A 23,555-nucleotide genomic window follows, 5' to 3' on the forward strand; every position below is an offset into this window, starting at 1 on the left:
TTCTCTATTACACCAATGTAAAGATGGGAAAAAGTGAAAATGGGGGGAAACATATGAGACAGCAAAGGAAGAATAAAAAAAAAAAAGAGAGAGGCCAAAGATCTGTAGATGATAGAAGTATCTATATCATAAACGTTTCTTTTTAACTTACATTTTATTTTTCTCAATAGTATTTTAGTTTTCCAATTACATGTAAAGATAGTTTTCAACATTCATATTTGTAAGATTTTGAGTTCCAAATTTTTTTCCCTTTCCTCCCTCTTCCCCAAGGCAACAAGTAATCTGATATAGGTTATACATGTAAAATCATTTTAAACATATTTCCATATTAGTCATGTTATAAAAGAAAAATCTGAACAAAACAGAAAAACCACAAGAAAGAAAAAACACTCATCAGAAAAAGGTGAAAATAGTTTACTTTGATCTGAGTTCAGTCTCCATAATTTTCTCTCTGGATGCAGATGGCATTTTCCTTTTAATATCTATTTAAATTGTCTTGGATCACTGTAACGCCAAGAAGAGCCAAGTTTTATCATATTTGATCATCATATGATCTTGCTGTTATTGTGTACAATGTTCTCCTGTTCTGCTCCCTTCATTCAGCATCAGTTCATATAAATCATTTCAGGCTTTTCTAAAAATCATTAATTCTTATAGAACAATAATCTTCCATTACATCCACATACCATAACTTATTCACTTATTTCCCAATTGATGGGTATCTTCTCATTTTCCAATTCTTTTCCACCACAAAGAGCTGCTACAAACATTTTTGCACATGTGGGTCCTTTCCCTTGTTTTATGATCTTTTTGAGGTATGGACCCAGTAGTGACACTGCTGGATCAAAAGGAATGCACAGTTTGATAGCCCTTTTGGCATAATTCCAAATTCCTCTCCAGAATAGCTGGGTCAGTTCCCAACTCCACCAACAATACATTAGTGTCCCAGTTTTCCTACATCCCTTCCAACATTTATCATTATCTTTTTCTGGTATCTTAGCCAATCCGATAGGTGGTACCTCAGAATTGTTTTAATTTGTGTTTCTCTAATCAATAGTAATTTGGAATATTTTTATATGGCTATAGATGGCTTTAATTTCTTCATCTGAAAATTGTTCATATCCTTTGATCATTTATCAATTGGGGAATGACTTGTATTCATATACATTTTACTCAGTTCTCTATATGTTTTAGAAATGAAGCCTTTATCAGAAATACTGGCTATAAAATTTTTTTCCAACTTTCTATTTCCCTTTTATTCTTGACTTCATTGTTTTTGTTTGTGCAAAACCTTTTAAATTAAATTCCATTTCCTGGAATATGTAGCCAAATATACGCAGTTGGTTATATAGTCCGGGAAATGGAACCACTGTGCAACCTAACTGCTCCCAAAGATTTTAATTTAATAGATAGGAGGAAAAACACAACTTGTTATTGATGTGGGAGTTAAGATCCTTGAGTCATCTGTCTGTGTATGGTCAGACCACTGATTAATCAGAACTAAGATTAGAATCAAGAATAGAAAAAGGCATGGTATATAATTGAAGTGACAATCTTGATTTAAATGAGTAATTTAAAATAAAAAATTGGAAATTGACAAAAGAAATGATGCTGACTGTAGAGAGCCACAGATAGTGGGGGAACTCGGTGAGGTATAAGACCCTTCAGCCCAGCCAGGGGACCTGCTGATGTGTCTGGTTTGGCTCCCATCCTCCCACAGGTGTCTCAGCCTTCCTGAGAAGTCAGGAGGCGTGACAACCTGTGTTATAATTAAAGCAGAATGATATGTGACAAAGAGACATCTGCACACAATAGCAAGTTCTTTATGTGGCCCTGCATATAGTTAGTGCATGTGCAGTGTGCTATAGTTACATAAGGGTATTAGGGTATATAAGGCTGAGGGAATTTGGAATAAACAAACTCCATGTTTGACCATCCACATGAGTTTCACCTCTTTACTCTTCTCTTATGATCAAGGATTCAGGTTAGTACCGAGATCCTACAATGAGTTAGTCTGGAAATTACAGTTGATTATAGTAAGTGCATCCAGAAGTTTAACCACTATGAGAAGAGAGAGGGAAAAAAAGAGGGGAGAAGTGGAAGAGAAAAAAAGCATTTATCTTAAGCATCATCTTATGCAAGGTACTGTGCTAAGTGCTTTACAGATATTATTTTATTTGATTCTGTCAACAATCCTGTGTGGTAGTTAGTCACTATTAGACCCACTTTACAATTAGTTAATTGCACATTGTAAATTAATTGCCACAAGGAGACCAAAAGAGCAGCCAAAATTTGACTTGAAATTCATAATGGATTGTAATATAAATATGTTTGTAAATTCTTATTAAAAAGAAAGATAATGGATGATTATGAGTAGTGTTATGAGTAGAGAGCTAGGATAGCAAAAAGCAGAGAAAAGTGGTAGAGGTTGAAAACAAGATTACCTATTAAGTAAATCATCACAAGGGCATTTGAGGATAAAAATGGAAAGACTACCAGTTGAAGGAAAATAAAGAAGTTTTGTCTAAACTTGTACATTACTAGTGTAATGAAACTACCATACTTTGAGCCCTAACATCACAGTTTCAAATGTATCTATTGAGAAGAGAGAAATGATGAAAACAAAGAGGAAAATCAGTCATATTGGAGAAAATATACATAGAAGACCTCACATTTGTGAAACTCCTGAGACACTAATTTACAGAATATCAGAAGGGAAAGTTTCTTTTTTTTTATTATAGCTTTTTATTGACAGAACATATGCATAGGTAATTTTCAACAATGACGCTTGCAAACACTTCTGTTCCAACTTTTCCCTTCCCTTCCCTCCCTCCATCCCCTCTCCTAGATGGCAGGCAGTAGTCTCATACATGTTAAACATCTTAAAGTATATATTTAATACAATATATGTGTACATATTTACACAGTTCTCTTATTGCACAAGAAAAATCGGATTTAAAAAGGTAAAAATAATCTGGGAAGAAAAACAAAAATGCAAGCAGTCCACATTCATTTCCTATTGTTTTTCTCTGGGTGTAGCTGGTTCTGTTCATCACTGATCAATTGGAACTGAATTGGATCCTCTCATTGCCAACGATAACCACTTCCATCAGAATTGATCCTCATATAGTATTGTTGTTGAAGGACATGATCGCCTTAGCATCAGTTCATGTAAGTCTCTTCAGGCCTCTCTGTATTCATCCTGCTGGTCATTTCTTATAGAACAATAATATCTCATAACATTCATATATCATAATTTACTTGGCCAATCTCCAATTGGGGCATCTATTCAATTTCCCATTTCTAACCACTACAAACAGGGCTGCCACAAATATTTTTGCACGTACAGGGCCCTTTCCCTTCTTTAATGTTTCCTTGGGGTATAAGCCCAGTAGTAACACTGCTGGATCAAAGGGTATGCACAGTTTGATAACATTTTGGGCATAATTCCAAATTGCTCTCCAGAATGGTTGGATCCATTCACAACTCTACCAACAATGTATCAGTGTCCCAGTTTTCCCGCATCCCCTCCAATATTTGTCATTATTTCTTTGTCATTCTAGCCAATCTGACAGGTGTGTAGTGGTATCTCTGAGTTGTCTTAATTTGGATTTCTCTGATCTATAATGATTTGGAACATCTTTTCATATGAGTAGAAATAGTTTCAGTTTCATCATCTGAAAATTGTCTGTTCATAACCTTTGACTATTTATCAATTGGAGAACTGATATTAAATTAGAATCAATTCTCTATATATTTTGGAAATGAGGCCTTTATCAGAACCTTTAACCGTAAAAAAAAAAAAAAAAAAAATTTCAGAACCTTTTCCCAGTTTATTGCTTCCAGAAGGGAAAGTTTCAAAGATTTGGAATAAAATCCTCAATCACTTATAAAATCCACTGAAAAGAAGATGAAATATTAGTCATATCATATATTTCCTCCCATTCATACAAAATTTTTGTGAAAGTAATCTACATGTGAATACAGGATATATTTGATGAGGATATTAGGGAATAAGGAGTCTGAAAGTAAAAAATATGAGTTTCATTGTACATATTGTGTATTAATTATGAAAAAGTATTTGATTCAGCTGAAAGAAGTAATTAATTTTGTATCCCTATTCTATTCTAGTCAGTATTAATCAATTTGATAGAATCATATCAAAGTTCTGTATATTAGATCCCAGAGCTGTGAGCTTCTAAGTAGTTTCTAAGTTCACTTGATTAACTATACAAAATTACCTAAAGGCCATCTATCCTTGTTTTGCCTTGTGATGACTAAATCTAGGTTGGCAGAGGTAACAACTACATGGAAAGTCCCCCAAAATATTTTTGTGCCTCCTGAACAATCACTTGTCTAGTAGGAGCAGATGACCATCTTATGATCACTTAGGGCACTGACGGTGATAGCTTGTACCATTTCCTCTTGCCCAAATTAAGGAGAAGGCTGTCCATCTTACATGGAGATATTCCTTGCTTAATCCAACTTGTGATCTTGATGACATATTATTTTATTCAATGGAATTTTTCCATTGATAAATGATCTTCCCAAGGTTCTGGAGGAAGCAGAGCTAGGATAGCAAACAGCTCTTTTGACTCCAGCTTCAGTGTTTTCTTCTACACTCTTACAAGTATAACTCCAGCTGAACTACCTATACACCAACCCCTATATACATCTCATAATTCTTTGTCTCCTTGCTTTTGCTTATGCTTTCTCCTAATTCTATAATATCTTCTCCAATCCCTTCAATCTCTTGAAAATCTCACCAAATTTTTATGGTCCAATACAAATGACATTTCTTTCATACAGCCTTCTTTGATGTCCCCTAATCAGTAAGGATCCTCTCCTTGGATATCGCACACTCTAATGTACTTCTCTTGTACACATTGTATTATAGTTAATTTTTATGTATATGTCATGGCCTTCATCCTAATCCAACATCACAGCTCTTGATTTTTGAAAGTCAGCAACCAAGTATTAATTATTTTTCCCTAGCACCTAAAAGGAAGAACACAGATGGCAAACAAATAATACTGTAGCTGATGACAAAATCTGACACTGATTCCCTAAAATTTAATAATGAAATGTTAAAGTCTTCCCCATTTTTAACATCTATACAGTAAGCCTTTAGCATGAATTGATGAAAGACAAACAAATTTATTAAATTTAAGGATTCCACTAAAGTTACTTTGACCAGTAAGAATTATCCAACATCCCAGAAGATGCTGTCTTTAGGTTATGGCTTTTCCGGATACAATCTATTAAGAAGGTTTCTCAAAAGTAGAAATTTGATTCTGTGCAAAAAAGCTTTGCCTTAGTCTTAAAATATTTCACATTCATTTCATTCAAAGAATCGTTTTTCTTCCCAGCATGAATTCTATTATAGTTTTTAGGGTTTGAAGGCTTTCCCATATTCATTACTCACATTTCAGAATAAAATCTATGATGTGTAACAAATTGTTTTTTTTCCTGAAAGTTTTTCGACATTATTTACATTCTAAGGGTTTCTCTCTGGTATGATTTGTCTTACATGCCTTAAGATTTTCAATCCACTTGAAAATTTTCCCACATTCAGTACAATGAAAAAAGTTCATCTCCAGTATGCTCTACTAGATCAATTAAGTTGTTCCTGCTGGTTGAAAGCTTTCTTATTCTTTACATTTAAAAGATATCTTTTCTCCAGTATGAATTATCTGATGTTTCCTAAGATTTGAGCTGTACAAGAAAGTTTTCTCCCATTCGTTACATTCAAAGGGGTTTTCTTTTTTTAATTATGTGAAGCTTGGATTATAGGCTGGTCCAATATCAGTACATTCAAAAGATTTCTCTCAAGTACAAATATGTTTGTTTTTAAAAGTTTCTTGCTACTTAAAATCTCCATATTCTTTGATCTCCAGTATGAATACTCTTATGTAAGAGTTATTATATATGTAAGTACATGTAAATTAACGTTTCTCTACTGGTTGAAGGCTTTTCCACATTCATTACCTTTATAGGGTTTCATTCCATTATGAATTTTCTTATGTGAATTAAGGGTTGCCTTCTGTTTGAAGGTTCTCCCATGTTCATTACATTTAAAGGGGTTCTCTCCAGTATAAATTCTCTTTTGTGAATTAAGGCCTTCCTTCTTGCTAAAGACTTCTCTATATTCATTAACTTTATGGAGTTTTGCTCCAGTATGAATTTTCTTATGTCTATTCAGGGTTCCCTATGTTGACTAAGATACCTCCTGTGGCTAAAAGTTTTCCTATATTTATTATATTGTCTAAAAGATTTTTCTTCCTGACCATTTTTTCTGATGTACACTAAGGTATGAATTGTAGCTGCAAGTTTTGCCATATTCTCTAAATCTATGAGATTTCTTTTCAGCATAAATTCTTTCATGTACAGTAAGGCATTAATTGATGTAGAAGGTTTTCCCACATTCACAACTTCCAAGGGGTTGCCCTTGAGAAGGCAGTCTAATGTAATGAATAAATTTTGACTGGTAACTGAAAGACTTCTTGTATTTATTAAATTTACAATTCCTTCACCATGGAAATTCTGTCATGTTTAATTAGGTCTGTAAACCATTTGAAGTACTTTCCAACTCTTGTCATGTTTATGAAAATATTTTACCATAGATGTGGAAGGATTGAAGTGAACCTGAGTTTTCTGCCAAATGTAATAAATTTTGGAATGCTGAAATTGTTTTTCTAATGATTGACTATTACTTACTGGGTATGTCTTTCCAGGTTGTTTACCTAAGGGTTTTGCCTGCCAAGCAGAGGAATTTCTACCTGATCTTAAGAGTAGCTAAGCAGGGCCACCAACATAGCAAGAACCGATTGAAGGAATCCAGGTGTCTGACCTAAAGAAAATCTTGGATCAGAAGAAACTATGATGATATTTGAAGGTCTATCAGGTAAAGGAGGAATTCATCTTTCCTCTGCTTATTCAATGTAGTGGGCCACAGACAGTGGGGGAACTCTGGGTGAGATATAAGACCCTTCACCCCAGAGCAAACCTGCTGACAATGTCTGGTTCAGGTCCCATCTCCCCTTGGGGGCATCTCAGCCTTCCTGTGTTCTACTTGAAGCAGAGACTATTTGCAAAAAAGAGACATTTACATATTAATAGCAGGGTGCTTATAGTTAGCACATGCTCAGTGTGCTGTGGTGATGTAATTGTACTAAGGTATTTAAGAATGAGAGAACTTGAAATAAAAGGACTCCATATCTGACCATCAATGTGGGTCCCTGCCTCATCACTCCTCCTCTAAGACCAAGGGCTCTGGCTAGTCCAAGATCCTCCAGAGAGCTAGTCCGGATTGTACATTTTGGCACTCCAGAATGGGGCTCTAGAAAGCACACTACAATTTCAAGAAGGGAGAACTGGGAGGAACCAGGATCCCCAGAATGAGGTGGTGGTTATAAAAAGATTTCATTTACTTCATGTAAGGAAGAAATTCTCATAAAATTTAAGCTCTCTATAAATATAACCCTGCTCAGATTGCTCTTTCCACAAAAGATCTTTGGGCCTGCTAGGTTGCGAAGTGGGTAGAGCACTGGGCTTGAAATAATCTTCCCGAGTTCAAATCTAGCCTCAGACACCTACTAGCTGTGTGACCCTAGGCAAGTCACTTAAGCCTGCTTGCCTCAGTTTTCTCATCTATAAAAGAAGATGGAGGAGGACAGGACTAATACTTTTGCTAAGAAAATTCCAAATGATGTCATCAAGAGATGGAAATCTTTAAGACTGGTGATCATTTGCTAGTTATGTGATAAAGGGGATACATGCTGTAGTCCCTTCTCTAACAATGATGTTTTGTGATCTTGTATCATCAGATCTCACTGAGATGGCCAAGTCTAATAGGAGATGCATTAGCAAGGTAGAGATTCAGAAGCAGCATTCTGAGGTCTGGAAATACAGCATGGAGTCAGGGGGAAAAAATCAAAAAATCAATATACCTTTATTAAATTCTATGTGGCAGGAATTATGCCTGGTGTTGACAATATGGATCTGAAAGTAAAACAGGTCCTGTCCTCAATGAGTTCACAATCTACCAGGGATGATATGAAAATTCAAGAGAAATAAGTACAGGATAAACCCAAAAAAAGAGGAAGTGATAATGGAAGAGGGGAATAAAAAACTCAGGTAATAAAAAATATGTGGGAGAGTGGGAGGGGGAAGAGAAAACATAAAAGACAGAGACTGAGATAATAATGGGTAGTATTTATGATGTGGACTTTAACTGAGTTCATTTGTTCCCATTATCAGGATAATGAAAAACCCCATCCTGCCTTGTTTACATAGAATGATGTGAAGTTGGAGTTCACTTGGCTTTGTCATCTATATAGTGTCCAACTCCTGAGATTGTCTAGTTAACATCTTTAATCTTAGGCCAGAGACTTTCAACATCTCAATCCAATCCTCCCTAGATTCTGTCCCAACTCCTCCATCTCCCCTGGCTATTAAAAGAAAGCTTTTATTCCCCTAAACCAAATTGCTTAGTCAGGTGTTATATTATCTTGAACCCAAGAAGCTAATTTCATGTAAAATAAACAGCATTTTAAAACTTCATGTTGAGTGTGAGTTCTACTAAATCTATTAAGTGTTCCTGCTGGTTGAAAACTTTCTCACTTCTTAAATGTAGATGATTGCTCTCCAGTATGAATTATGTGTTATTTCTTAAGGTTTGAGGTATACAAGGAAATTTTCCCATATTTATTACATTCAAAAAGGTTCTCATTTTTTTATTATGTGAGGTTTAGACTTCAAGTACAGGTTATTCAACATCAGTACATTCAAAAGATTTCTCTGCAATGTGAATTCTCTTATGTATATTAAGGTATCCCTTACGGCCGAAAGCTTTTCCACATTCATTACATTTGTAGGGTTTCACACCAGTATGAATTTTTTTATGTCGATAAAGGCCTTCATTATAGCTAAAAGCTTTTCCACATTCATTACATTTATAAGGTTTCATGCCAGTATGAATTTTCTTATGTCTATTAAGGTGTTCCTTAAGGCTGAAGACTTTTCCACATTCACTACATTTATAGGGTTTTACTCCAGTGTGAATTGTGTTATGTCTATTAAGAAGTCCTTTAACACTGAAGGCTTTTCCACATTCATTACATTTATAGGGTTTCTCACCAGTATGAATTCTCTCGTGTTTCTTAAGATTTCCCTTATGTGTGAAGGCTTTTCCACATTCTTTACACTTATTGGGTTTCTCCCCAGTATGAATTCGCTTATGTATAGCAAGGCCTGCATGACTGTTGAAAGCTTTTCCGCATTCAATACATTTATAGGGTTTCTCCTCAGTATGGATTATCTTATGTCTATTGATGCCTTCGTTACAACTAAAGGCTTTTCCACATTCATTACATGTATAGGGTTTCAATCCACTATGAATTATCTTATGTCTATTAAGGTGTCCTTTATCCCTGAAGGCTTTTTCACATTCATTACATTCATAGGGTTTCTCCCCAGTATGAATTCTCTCATGTACAGCAAGACCCGTCTTACAGCTGAAGGCTTTTCCACATTCAATACATTTATATGGTTTCTCTCCAGTATGAATTCTCTCATGATTATTAAGGCCTCCCTTATGACTGAAAGCTTTTCCACATTCATTACATTTATAGGGTTTCTTACCAGTATGAATTCCCTCATGTATATCAAAGCCTTTCTTACAGCTGAAGGCTTTTCCACATTCCTTACATTTATAGGGTTTCTCTCCAGTATGAATTCTCTTATGTGAAGTAAGGCTTCCCTGCTGTGTGAAGGCTTTTCCACATTCATTACATTTGTAGGGTTTCTCTCCAGTATGAATTCTCTTATGTGAATTAAGGGCTCCATTCTGCCTGAAGGCTTTTCCACATTCAACACATTTATAGGGTTTCTCTCCAGTATGAATTCTCTGATGTTTATTAAGGACTCCCTTACGAGTGAAGGCTTTTCCACATTCATTACATTTATATGGTTTTTTACCGGTATGAATCCTGTCATGTACATCAAGGCCTTTCTTACAGCTGAAGGCTTTTCCACATTCATTACATTTATAAGGTTTCTCTCCAGTATGAATTCTTTTATGTGAATTAAGGGTTCCCTTCTGCCTGAAGGCTTTTCCACATTCAGTACATTCATAGGGTTTCTCTCCAGTATGAATTCTCTTATGTGAATCAAGGCCTCCCCTCTTCCTGAAGGCTTTTCCACATTCGTTACATTTATAGGGTTTCACTACAATAGAAGTTCTCTTATGTTGATAAAGGTATACACTCTGGCTAAAAGTTTTGCTGTATTTTTTATACTGTTTAAAAGGTTTGTCTTCCTGAAGATTTTTCAGATGATTAGTAATGTATGAATTGTAGCTGGAAGTGTTACCAAATTTGTGAGATTTCTCTTCAGTATGAATTCCTCTATGTTCAGTAAGGCAGGAATTGATTTGGAAGGTTCTGATTCTATGGGGTTCTCCTTGAGAATGCTCTCTATGATAATAACGTTTTGAGTGGTTACTGAAAAAATTCTTGTATATATTAAACTTACAGTGTTTCTTCACCATGGAAATTCTCTTATGTTTAATTAAGTCAGAAAACCATTTGAAGTGCTTTCCAATTCTAAAATGTGTATGAAAATATTTTCCTGTATAAACTCTCTGTTTGGGAGGGAGGATTGCACGGAAACTCACTTTTCTTCCAAACTGAAAAATATATGGAACACTGAACTTGTGAGCAGTTTTTCTATGCTTAACTGCTAGCTTCATGGACTGTCTTTCCAGAGTGTTTGTCTGCCTTTCTAATCCAGTCTCATAATTCCAAGTTTCTCCCAATTTAGAATACCAGAAATCATACTTTTTGAGTCTCTTTGTGGAGGGCTCTCTTGTAGAAATACATTGCTTTGGAGTTAAAGTTGAGTCCTTAGTTTCATACTCTGTTTTCTCAACAGGGGAATCTGAAAGAAATGCAGCATAGTGTCACCACCCATTACTCAGTGTTGTTTAATGGTAAGTGTAATGGAAAATGGGGAAAGTAAAAAACTACTCATGTTTTAAATTTTAAAACATGAATTTTCAGAAATGAAAACAATAATTCCAAAACCACAGAGTTATACTTCAAGTTGATGGCTGAGAACAATGAAGAAGAGACAGTGATTAAAGCTGTAATTTTATGGCTATGACCAATTCCCAGATGAAGAAATTCTTTTAACCAAAGTCAGCTGTCACCATCTCTGAAAGTTATAGCATGAAAGATGCCTAGAATATTGAACAGTGAGGTGTCACTGCCTTAGCGCACAGAGCACTGAACCTCCATTTACTCATCTTCCCGAGTTCAAATGTGACCTCAGACCCTGGTTTAAATTTAATCCTTTTAGGCTCAGTTTCCCCATCTTTCCAATGAGCTGGAGAAGGAAATGGTAGAACATTCCAAGATCTCCACCAAGAAAACCCCAAACAGGGTCACAAAGTGTTGGGCAGGACTCAAGGCCTCAATAGAAAAGGAGCATTGAGAGGTGAAGTGAATTGTCCAATGTCACACTTAGTAAGTGTTAGAGGCAGGTTCTGAACCCAAGGAACCTGGTGCTTTTTATACTTGGTAACACGTCAGACCTTTAAAGTCTATTTTCATGTTGCTATATTTCCATGTACTAGGAAAATCCCTCAATTTGTTGAAATAAAAAGTCAAAGTGTGAGTAGCAGTTGTGACACTTATTAAGTAGGTCACCATGGGCAAGTCAAGATGTTATGGATTTTCACAGCTCTAATCTGTAAAATGGTGATAACACACACACAACACACTGCATCCTAAATACTGGGAAAACATTAGTAAACATGCTATCTTGATATTAATAGTTATTGTTCAAGTCAATATTGACCTTAAAGGTAATTTTTCTTGAAGCAACAAAAACAGAAAGTTGACAGCACCAATTCAACATGGGAATGCCCAAGTAGGAAGTGGATAGAAGGTATAGATGACATCTTTACAGGATCTCTCAGTGAAAAAAATGAGACAAATTGAAAGGCAAATGAAAAACGCAACAGGATACAGTATGGTTTGTTTTTTTAAATAGAAGTTAATTATAAAGGAAAGTTCTTTTCCCTTTATCTCTCAGAAAAGAATCTTCAAAGAGAAAAAATAATCTAACAATTTAAGAAGAAGACAAAAGAGTCATGGAAATATAGGATATTATCTAGGGTATATGTGGAAGACTAAGTATCATCAAAAAGCTTTTTCTAAGACTAGAGAGAAATATGAAGGAAGATTTAGTAGAAAACCATTTCTTGACATGAAAGGTGAGGTTACAGGAGGAGTACAGGATGAACAACCACAGCTCCTCTCCTCAGGCCTATGGTCCTTGAAAGAGAGCTCCAGGCTGAACATTTCCAAGGTAACTCACTCTAATGACCCAGCCAAGCTCCTGGTGGCAGTGGCATCTATCTCTGCCTATATTTTTGGGTCAGGGGTTTTCAGCTGCATCTGACCCTTTGTAAGCCCCTCTGAGGGATTTCTGGGCAGAGATTCATATCTCAGAGGAGTCTGCCATTTCCTTCTCCACATCATGTCACAGATAAGACCCACAGGGTTAAGGGACCTGTCCAGGGTCTCACTGCTGGGAAGTGTCTGAGGTCAGACTAGAACTCAGAACCCTGAGGTTCCTTCAGTCCAGGGCTGGCACTCAGGGGACTGCACCCCCTGCCCGCCTGGTTATTACTCACCCTCAGAAATGCATCTGGGGTCTTCTTCCCTTGATAGCCACGGGGCTTCATGTCTCTCCAGCTGAGAAATCACAGCTGGTTTAGTTACTGGAAACCCTGCTCAAGAAGAAATAAGAGGAAAGTGTTGAGAACAGAGACAGACACTTCAGAAGTCAGTCCTGGTCTCTCTCTACAGAAACAGGGCAGGTCTGGAAATGCCAGTGGAGAAGCATCACTGACCCCTGAAGGAAGTTTCCCTCAGCAAATGTGAGGGAAGGAACAAAGCCTTTGATGCAGACACAGGACAGATGAAGTCACGTTCACCCATTCCTAGTCTGCTGGGAGAAGTCTTTCCTTTTCTGTCCTGGGGCTCTATGGAGAACCTGAAGCCTGCCTGAGCAGAGAGTGTGGCAGGAGAGCCTGCAGGGCTGCAGAAGGAAGCTGCTGATTTCCAGCTGGACAAAGAAGGACTTTTTGTGTGGGAAGAGCAATAACTGCTCAAAAACTGCCTAAAGGCTTCAGGGTATATGAAAGTTAAATAAATGCATATTGAATTATTGAAAAATTACCTTACCAAGAGAGACAAAGTTCTGGTAGTTCTCCAGCATCACGTCCCTGTACATGTCCTTCTGGCCAGGATCCAAATAGCTCCATTCCTCCTGCGTGAATTCCACAGCCACATCTTGGAATGTCAGTAATTTCTGAAACATCACAGGATCTTAGCATGAGAGATGAAACAGACTTCAGAAGTCATTTACTAATGCAAAATGGGGAGGAAGGGAGAGAGATACTCTGAACCCAAAAATCTAACCAAAAAATGAAATAAAAAATTTTAAAAGTTTATTCTATAGATAATGATCTCCCCAAACCCACAGCCATGCAAAGATGTATTTTTGTTTTAGGAGGAGAATGGAACCAGACCCTCTTTTTCACCCAATTCTGGATGCATCTGATACATCAGCATCTGTCCTATCTATATATACTTGAGAAACTGCCAAAGCACATTAGTTCAAACATTTTACCTCAAAATGGCATTCCCTCCTGAGATGGTCTGGCCATTTTCTATTGAGTGTCTATGAGTCTAATTGAAGAGATTTTGTAATGGTTTGGGCCTTAATACAGTAACTACCTAGGAGAGCATATGATAAGGTAAAGCTGCATGGTATAAAAAAAGAACAATTCTTTCTTTTATGGGATGCTTCTATGGAAAGGAACAACAAAAGTTTAGTTGATGTAAAAACAAAAAAAATCAATTAAATGAATTTAAGAAAAGATAATCATGGCCTTTTATCTAATAACTTTATTGGGAACAAGCCTAGAAAGTGTTTTGGGGGGGTCAAAGGTAGCTGTTCAATGATATTTGTAACAGTCTAATTTGTTATTGAAAAACTGGACAAATGGAAATGTCTAATCACTGGGAAATGGCATGTTTTTTGGCATACTGATTGGAATACAATAACATTATAAAAATTGAAATAAACCAAGAACATAAAGAAATGCGGTAGTGGAAAAAAGAACAGATCATTGAACCAATAATCTCATCAAAGAGAATGACAATAATAACAAATCGCACCAAAATTTATCGGATGAAACCAAAGGAATACTTAGGGGAAAATTTATATCTCCATAATAACAAAAAAGAAAAAAAGCAGATCAATCAATTGGGCATGAAAAAGAAAAAACTAGAAAAAGAATAAATTAAATATCCCCAATTACACACCAAATTGAAAATTGTGAATATCCCAGGAAACATTAAAGAAATTAAAGGCATAAAAATTATTGAACTAAGTAAGAAACCTAAAAGTTGCTTTTATGATTAAAAACAACAACAACAACAACAATAACATGGACCAACCACTGGTTAATTTCATTTAAAAAAAAAAAAAAAAAAAAAAGATTGTTCCTTACCTAACTTTCTATTCATTTGAAAGTACAATTGGTCAAATAGGTAAAAAAGCTAAGTGAAGAAAACTAAAACTTAGAACTGAAGAAATAGAAGTGAATGACTCAATGAGACATCAGGAATCAGTCAAACAAAACAAACAAATAAAAATAGAAAATATAAAATACGTCAATGGAAAAACAACTGACCTGAAAAATAGATCCAGGAAAGATAGTCTAAAAGTGATTAGACTACCTGAAAACCACTATGAAAAAAAGGAGCCTGGACAACATCTTTCAAGAAATCCTCAAGGAAAACTTCCCTGATATCCTAGAACCAGAGGGTAAAATAACTAGTGAAAGTATTCAATCACCTCCTAAGACTTCAAAATGAAACCTCCAACGAATATTGTAGCCAAATTCCAATACTATCAGATCAAAGAAAAAATACTGCAAGCAGATAAAAAGAAACAATTCAAATAGGGACGAGCCATAATTAGGATTACTCAGAACCTAGCAGCTTCCACATTAAAGGATCATAGGGCCAGGAATATGATGTTCCATAAAGAAAAGGAGCTCAGACAGCAGCCAAGAATCAACTATCCAGCAAAATTAAGTATCATCTTTCAGGGAAAAAGATGGACATTCAATGAAATAGGGGATTTTCAATTATGTTTTATTAAAAGACTAGAGCTAAACAGAAAATTTGATTTTCAAATACAGAACTAAAAAGAAGCCAAAAAAAAGTTCAAAAAGGGAAGGAAAAACCTATGTTTTTTAAAAATTAAAATGTTTACAAGCATAAGGGAAAATGATAGGTTTAATTCTTGAGAATTATATCTCTGTTAGGGGTATCCTTAAAAGGATATAGGCATAATTTGATTTTATTGTGGTGATGTAAAGAGACTTGGTGTGGAAAAGGGATTATACTGGAAAAAGAAGAAAGGGGAGGTAAAATGAGGGAAATTATATCACATGAAGAGACAAAAAGACTTATTACAGTTGAGGGAAATAAGGTAGATGGATGAGCATTGTTTAAACCTTAATCTCATTGGATTTGACTAAAAGAGAGAATATCAGACATATTTTCTTTGATATAGAAACTTGTCTCACCCTATAGGTCAGGAGGACTTGAGTTCAAATCAGATCTCAGACACTCAACACTTACTGTGTAACCCTGGGCAAGTCACTTAACCCCAATTGCTTCAGTAAAAACAAACAAACAAAACAAAACAAAGCCCAAAAAATCTGTACAAAGAGAAGTAGGAAGAGAAGGCGGCTAAAAGAAGGGAGAACAGAAGGGGAAAGTGATAAGAAAGGAGGAGGAAGCTGTAAAAGGAGAGGGCAGTTTGAGGGAGATGGTAGTCAGCAGCAAAACACTGGAGAGGATAGAAAGGGGGAAAGGAAAGAGAAAAGTGTAAGTTAGGGAAAATAAAATGGCAGAAAATACAGAGTTAGTAATTTCAATTGTGAATGTGAATGGGATGAACTCTCTTATAAAATGGAAGCAGATAGAAGACTGGATTAAAAGCCAAAATCCTACAATATCTTGCTTACAAGAAACTTTTTTTTTTTTTTTGCTGAGGAAAGTGTTAAGTGTCTGAGGCCAGATCTGAACAGAGGTCCTCCTGACTTCAAGGCTGGTGCTCTATCCACTGTGCCACCTAGCTGCCCCACAAGAAATATATTTAAAACAAAGTGATACAAACAGAGTAAAGGTAAAAAGTTGGAGCAGAATCTATTATGCTTCAGCTGAAGTAATAAAAAGCAGGGGTAGTGATACTGATCTCACATCAAGCAAAAGCAAATGTAGATCTAATTAAAAGAAATTAAGGAAGGAAACTATATCTTGTTAAATAGTACTATAGATAATGAAGTAAAATTAATACTAAACATACATGCACCAAATGGTATAGCATACACATTCCTAGAGGAGAAGGTAAGAGAGCTGCAAGAAGAAACAGACAGCAAAATTATACTAGTGAGGGATCTCATCTCGTTCTATCAGAACTAGATAAACAGAACCATAAAATAAACAAGAAAAAAGTTAAGAACATATTTAGAAAAGTTAGGTATGATAGACCTTTGGAATGGGGGCAGAAAGAAATATATTTTTTTCTCAGCTGTACCTGGAAACTACACAAAAACTGACCATGTATTATTAGGGCATAAAAACTTCCAAATCAAATGCATAAAGAATAAATGCATCTTTTTTAGATCATGATGCAATTAAAAAATGTAATAAAGGGCTCAGGAAAAAATAGACCAAAAATTAATTGGAAACCAAATAATCTAATCCTAAAGAATGAGTGAGTGAAACAACAAATCATAAAAACAACTGATAATTTCATCCAAAAGAATGACAATAATGAGACAACATACCAAAATTTATGGGAGATAGCCAAAGCAGTTCCTAGGGGAAATTTTATATCTCTGTATGTTACTTGAATAAAATAGAGCAAAAGAAGATCAAAAAATTAGGCATGCAACTAAAACAGCTATTAAAAGAACAAATTAAAACCCCAATTCAATACTAAATTTGAAATTCTAAAAATAAAAGGGGATATCAACAAAACTGAAAGAAAACTATTGAACTAATAAACAAAACTTAAGAGTTAGTTTTATGAAAAAAACAACAAAATAGATAAATTTTAACTTAAATAGAAAAAGGAAAGAAGAAAACCAAAATGCTAGTATAAAAAATGAAAAGGGTGAACTTTCCACCAATGAAGAAATTAAAGCAATAATTAGGAGCTATTTGCCCAACTGTATACCAACAAATCTGATAATTTAAGTGAAACGGATGAATATATTTTTTTTAAATATAACTTCCTAAAGGAGAAAATAAGTTAAATCATCCCATTTTAGAAAAAGAAATTGAACAAGCTGTTAATCAGCTTCCTGAGAAAAATTTCCAGGGGCAGAAAGATTTATAAGTGAATTCTACTAACATTTAAAAAACAATTAATTCTGAAACTATGCAAATTATTTGGAAAAAATAGGGAAAGAAGGAGTCCTCCAAAATTCCTTTTATGACACAGATATGGTGCTGCTACCTAAACCAGGTATGGTCAAAATAGAGAAAGAAAATTATAGACCAATTTCCTTAATGAATATTGATGCAAAAATTTTAAACAAAATATTAGCAAAGAGATTACAACAAGTTATCACTAGGATAATACATAATGACCAAGTAGGATTTATACTAGGAATGAAGAGCTGGTTCAATATTGCATAATTGACTATATCAATAACCAAACTAACAGAAATCATGTGATTATATTCACAGATGCAGAAAAAGCATTTGACAAAATCCAACACCCATTCCTATTTTAAAAAGTAGAGAGTATAGGAATAAATGAAATTTTCCTTATAATGGTCAGTAACATATATCTAAAATAATTAGCAAGCATCATATATAATAGGGATAAACTAGAAAGGATAAGATCAGGAGTACAACAAGGTTGCTCACTATCACCATTACTATTCAATACTGTATTAGAAATGTTACCTTTAGCAATAAGAGAAGAAAAAGAGATTAAAGGAATTAAGAGTAGTTAATGAGGAAACAAAATCATCATTCTTGACAGATAATATGATGGTACACTTGGAAAATCCTAGAAAATCAACTAAAACATAACTTACTTAGTCAGTGCCATACCAATCAAACTGCCAAGAAATTACATTACAGAGCTAGAAAAAATAATAACAAAGTTTACCTGGAAAACCAAAAGATCAAGAATTTCAAGGGAATTAATGAAAAAAAGAAATGCAAACGAAGGTGGCCTAGTTGTACCAGATCTAAAACTATATTATAAAGCAGTGGTCATTAAAAACATTTGGTACACACTAAGAAAAAAAGCAGTTGATCAGTAGAATAATCAATGACTATACTAATCTAGTATTTGATAAACACAAAGATCTCAGCTTCAGAGATAAGAACTCAGTTTATGACAAAAATTGCTGGAAAAATTGGAAAATAGTATGGCAGAAAGTAGGCACTGACCAGCACTCAACAATTCCTATGAAGATAAGGTTGAAATGAACTCATGATTTGGATATAAAGGGTGATACTATAAGAAAGGGATAATCTAACCCTCAGATCAATGGAGAAGGAAGGAATTTATGGCCAAATAAAAACCAGAGAACATTATGAAATGAAAAGTGGATAATTTTGATTACATTAAATTAAAGTTTTTGTACAAACAAAACCAATGCAGCCAAAATTAGAAGAAAAGTAGAAAACTGGGAAAAGAAATCTTTATATCCAAGGCTTCTGATAAAGGCCTCATTTCTAACATATATAGAAAATTGAAGAAAATTTTAAAGAATACCAGACATTCTCCAATTCATAAATGGTCAAGAGATACTAATAGACAATTTTCAGATGAAGACATTAAAACCATTTCTAGTCATATGAAAAAATGCTCTAAATCACAATTGATGAGAGAAATACAAATTAAGACAACTCTAACATACCACTACCCATCTTTCAGATTGGCTAAGATGACAGGAAAAGATAATGAAAACTAGGACATTAAAACATTGTTGGTAGAGTTCTGAACTGATCCTAGAGAGCAATCTGTAACTGTGCTTGAAGGGCTATCAAACTATGCATACCCTTTGATCAAACAGTGTCTCTACTGGGTCTGTATCCCAGAGAGATAGTAAAAAAAGAGAAAAAGACCCACATATGTATGTAAAAATGTTTGTGGCAGCCTTTTTTGTGGTGGCAAGGAACTGGAAACCAAGTGGATGCCCCTCAGTTGGAGAATGGCTAGATAAGTGATGATATATGAATATTATGGAATATTATTGTTCTATAAGAAATAATCAGCAGGATGATTTTAGAGAGTCCTGGAGAGACTTATACAAATTGATGCCAAGTGAAGTCGATTGTACACATTAACAAGATTATGTGATGATTAACTCTGATGGGACTTGGCTCTTTTCAACAATGAGGTGATTCAAGCCAATTCCAATAGAGATGGGATGGAGAGAACCATCTACATCCAGAAATAGCCTGTGGGGACTGAATGTGGATCACAATATAGTATTTTCACCTTTTTTTGTTGTTTCCTTGCTTTTTTTTCCTTTCTCACTTCTTTTTTTTCCTTTTTGGTCTGACTTTTCTTGTGCACCAGAAAATTTTATGTGGAAATATACATAGAATTACACACATGTTTAACATATATTGTATTGCTTGCTGTGTGGGGAAGAGATGGGGGAAGGGAGAAAAAATTGGAACACAGTTTTGCAGGGGCAAATGTTGAAAACTATCTTTGTGTGTGTGTGTATATATATATATATATATATATATATATATATATAAAGATATATATATATATTAAAAGCTTTTATTAAAAAAATAAAGGTCAAGGAAATTAAGGAACTAATTTTAAAAATGTAAAGGAAGGTCACCTAGTCATACTAGATCTCAAACTGTCTTATAAAATGACGTTATCAAAACTATTTGGTATAGGATAAAAAACAGATCAGGCAGAATAGATCAGTAGATTCGATTTGGTATACAAGACCCCAGTAGTCAATGACCCTAGTAACTTAGTGATTGATAAACTCCCAGCCCCCATCTTGGGGATAAGAATTCACTATTCAACAACAAAAAAAAAAGATAGGAAGCAGATAAAGACCACCATCTTAACACTGTCAAATCTTATAACATCAAAATGTGCACATGATTTAAATACAAAGGGTAATATCAGGAGAGCAAAGAATGTTGATCTGTCAGATCTATGGAAAAGTGAAGAATTTTTAACCAAAGAAAAGCTAATATAAAATGGATAATTTTGATTATAACAAATTTATAAGTTTTACACAAAATCAATACAACCAAGATTGGAAGGAAAAAAAAAAACTGGGAAAGAATGTCTATAGTAAGTATCATTGATACTGATCTCACTTCTCAAATACACAGGAAACTGAATAAAATTTGTAAGAACACAAGTCATTGCCCAGGAGTTGATAAATGGAAAAAGGAAATGAAGAAACAGTTTTTAGATGAAAAAAAGTAGAGCTATCTATTGCAATATGAAAAAAATGTTATAAATCACTGGATTAGAGAAATGAAAATGAAAACAACTTTGATGTACCACCTCATATCTATCAGATTGTCCCTCTCTCATACACACACACACACACACACACACACACATACACACATCAGTGTTGAAGAGAGGTGGGGGAAAATTGGACACTCATGCACTATTGGTGGAATTGTGAACTAATCCAACCACTTTGCAATTTGGCAACTATGTCCAAAAGATAATCTAAGTATGCCCTTTGAGAAATACCACTACTAGGTCTGCAGCCCAAAGAGATCTTAACAAAAGTAAAAGGATGAACATGTACAAAAATATTTAGAGCAGAAATTTGTGGTGGCAGAAACTGAAAATTGAAAGAATGCCCATAAGTTGGTGAATGGCTGAATAAATTGTGGTACATGAATGTATTGGATTACAACTGTTCTGTAAGAACTAGTGAGCAGGCAGATTTCAGAAAAAGCTGGAAAGACTTGTATGAACTGATGCTCAGTGAAGTGAGCAGAACCAGGAGAACATTGTACATAGTAACAGCAACATTTTGTGATGATCAGCTATGATAGATTTAATTCTTCTCAGCAATGCAGTGATCCAAGAGTATTCAAATAAACTTGGGATGCAAAATGCCAGCCACAATCAAAGAAAGAATTGTGAAGATTGAACACAGATCAAAGCGTACCATTTTCACTTTTGGGTTTTTTTTTTTCATGGTTTTCTCCTTTTGCTCAGATTTTTCTTTCACAACATCGATAATATAGAAATATGTTTTAAATGACTGTATGTGTATATTTTTTAACATATTTAATATATATTGGATTACTTACCATCTGGAGAAAGGGGGGAATTGGGAACACAAGGCTTTGCAAGGGTCAATGTTGACAAATTATCCATGCATGTTTTGAAAAAAAAAGCTTTAATTAAAAAAAATGATTGTACATGTATAAACTATATCAAATGGCTTATTATCTTGGGGAGGGGTTAGGGAAGGACTGGAGAAAAATTTGGAACTTAAAATCTTACAAAAAATTAATGCTGCAAATTAACTTTACATATAATTGAAAAAGATTAAAAAGAGAAAAATGGGAAGATTTATAGGAAGCAATATAAAAGGAACAATACTGAAATAAAATGGAATTTGACAAAGACAAAATGAAAGCCAAAAAATATAGTAATGATTTGTAGATAATAAAAAAGCAAAAAAAAATGGAGAAATCAGCTAGTAGTTTGTTATGAATGTTAAAATTTGAATTTTTATCTATAAAATGTAAACACTGTGAAATTAGTTTATTTGCCTATGATGATTTAAGTTCAAGGCCAAAATAATTTATTAAGTAAAAGATGAATATTTGACAAACTTGAATAAAGAGGAAAAGGATCACTATTTTTAACCAATATATTACTAGGAATCATGGGGAATAGGGCGCAACCAGAAGAAGACTGTACAGAGTAAAAGCAGTATTGTGACACTGGCCAAATGTGAAAGATTTAGCTCCTCTGGTCCTGCTCCTCCATGGTTCAGGAGTTCACACATAAGGAGCATTCAACCTATATCTAATCACTGTGCTTGTGTAGGGGACACCAAAAGAGCATCCAGTTCTGGTAGTTACTTCCCCACAATCTCTTTTGTCCCATTTCCCCCACTGATTTTTCTCCTAGGATTTACTTACAAGAAAAAAATAATCAAAAATAAACAACAGAGAAATGGTTGTAGGTTTCCAAGAATAAGGATTCAGAATCACTTAGATTGGCCCAGTAAGACCTAAAGCATTGTCCCTTCAGAGGACAGATTGAGTAAGTTTGATGGGTTAAGTCTGAGGTAAAAGAGGGCAGGAAACAAAGGAAAGAGGGCATGTGATAGAGCTCTGAACTCAGGTATGCATCGGCAGAAGGCTGAGTTCCCTGATTCAGGGGGTCAGGGACAGTTCAGGCAAAAGGGAAAAATGAAAGCCCAAAGCACAACATCAAGAGATGTGTGGATTAGTTCCAAGGGAAAGCAAGGATTTTCTGGTGATCAGTTCCAGCAGGCCAGTGGTCCATGGCTAGATCATCTCCAGGGCCCCAAGACAGACTGTGAACAGCTAAAGACCATCTTATTGGACTTTTGAAAGGGAAATCTGCCCCGTCTATCAGACCTGGAATGCTCCCCTTGCTTCACTGACTACTGAGCTCTCTGACTTCTTTTAAATCTCAGCTAAAATCCTACCTTCTCTAGGAAACCTTTCCCAAGCCCTTTGAATTCCAACACCTTATTTCTATTATTTCCTGCTTTTCCTGTATGTGGACTGCCTTGTATATATTTGGGGATAAGTTGCCCTCCCATTAGATTAGAAACTCCTTGAGGGCGGGGACTGTCTGTTTTTTTTGTATCCCCAGTGCTTAGCACAGTGGCTGTTATGGCTGGCACAGAACAGGTACTTTCAAAGTGTTTACTCATTAAATGATATAGTAGAGAAAGTGATAGCACTCTCAGGAATAGATCTCAATCACTCAAGCTATTCAAGAGTAATATCTAACCCCCTCTCACAGGAATTCAAGGACTTCTGCAGTCTTAATACCATTTCCTTTCTAACATTCCCAGATAAAGACAGACACAGAATAGTGGACAGAAAAATAGCCTCAGTTATGAAGATTTGGGTTCAAGTCCCTTTTCAGACATAGACTCTGTGCCCCAAGTATACTATTTAACCTCTTGGTACCCAAGGAAACTAAAACAAAAAATTATAGAGCAATTCCTGACCTTCATGGGTATAGTTTCATCCTACATGGATAAAACTACATCTGATCCATTAAAAAAAATATCCTTAGCACTCCTCCCAAGAGCTTTCCACTGCGGGTGGAAGTTCCTCTAAGGGAAGGGCACATTCACACTGGGTAGGAATGGCCCAGTCATGGTGTTTTGGGCTTTGTCTCGAGGGAAATAATCCATTTGGACCCCT

The 23,555-nt window shown here is 35.1% G+C and overlaps 1 protein-coding gene across 4 annotated transcripts in view; it reads right to left on the bottom strand.

Moving 5' to 3' along the window:
- Positions 1-5,410: 5,410 nt before the first annotated feature.
- The window catches only part of LOC100924534 (zinc finger protein 665), an 87,077-nt gene continuing 68,932 nt past the window's right edge, over positions 5,411-23,555 (bottom strand). For 3 of the 4 annotated variants that reach the window (XM_031949829.1, XM_031949828.1, XM_031949830.1), the window contains exons 3-5: positions 13,254-13,380; positions 12,701-12,796; positions 5,411-10,938 (exon numbers count right to left, since the gene is read on the bottom strand). In XM_031949829.1, coding sequence (XP_031805689.1) covers positions 8,768-10,938; positions 12,701-12,796; positions 13,254-13,380 — 2,394 coding nt within the window. In that variant the 3' untranslated portion in view covers positions 5,411-8,767. The remainder of the gene's footprint in view (positions 10,939-12,700; positions 12,797-13,253; positions 13,381-23,555) is intronic. The other variant, XM_031949823.1, reaches the window with a different exon arrangement.

Source organism: Sarcophilus harrisii, chromosome 2, assembly GCF_902635505.1.
Source record: "Sarcophilus harrisii chromosome 2, mSarHar1.11, whole genome shotgun sequence".
Classification (NCBI taxonomy): Eukaryota; Metazoa; Chordata; class Mammalia; order Dasyuromorphia; family Dasyuridae; genus Sarcophilus; species Sarcophilus harrisii.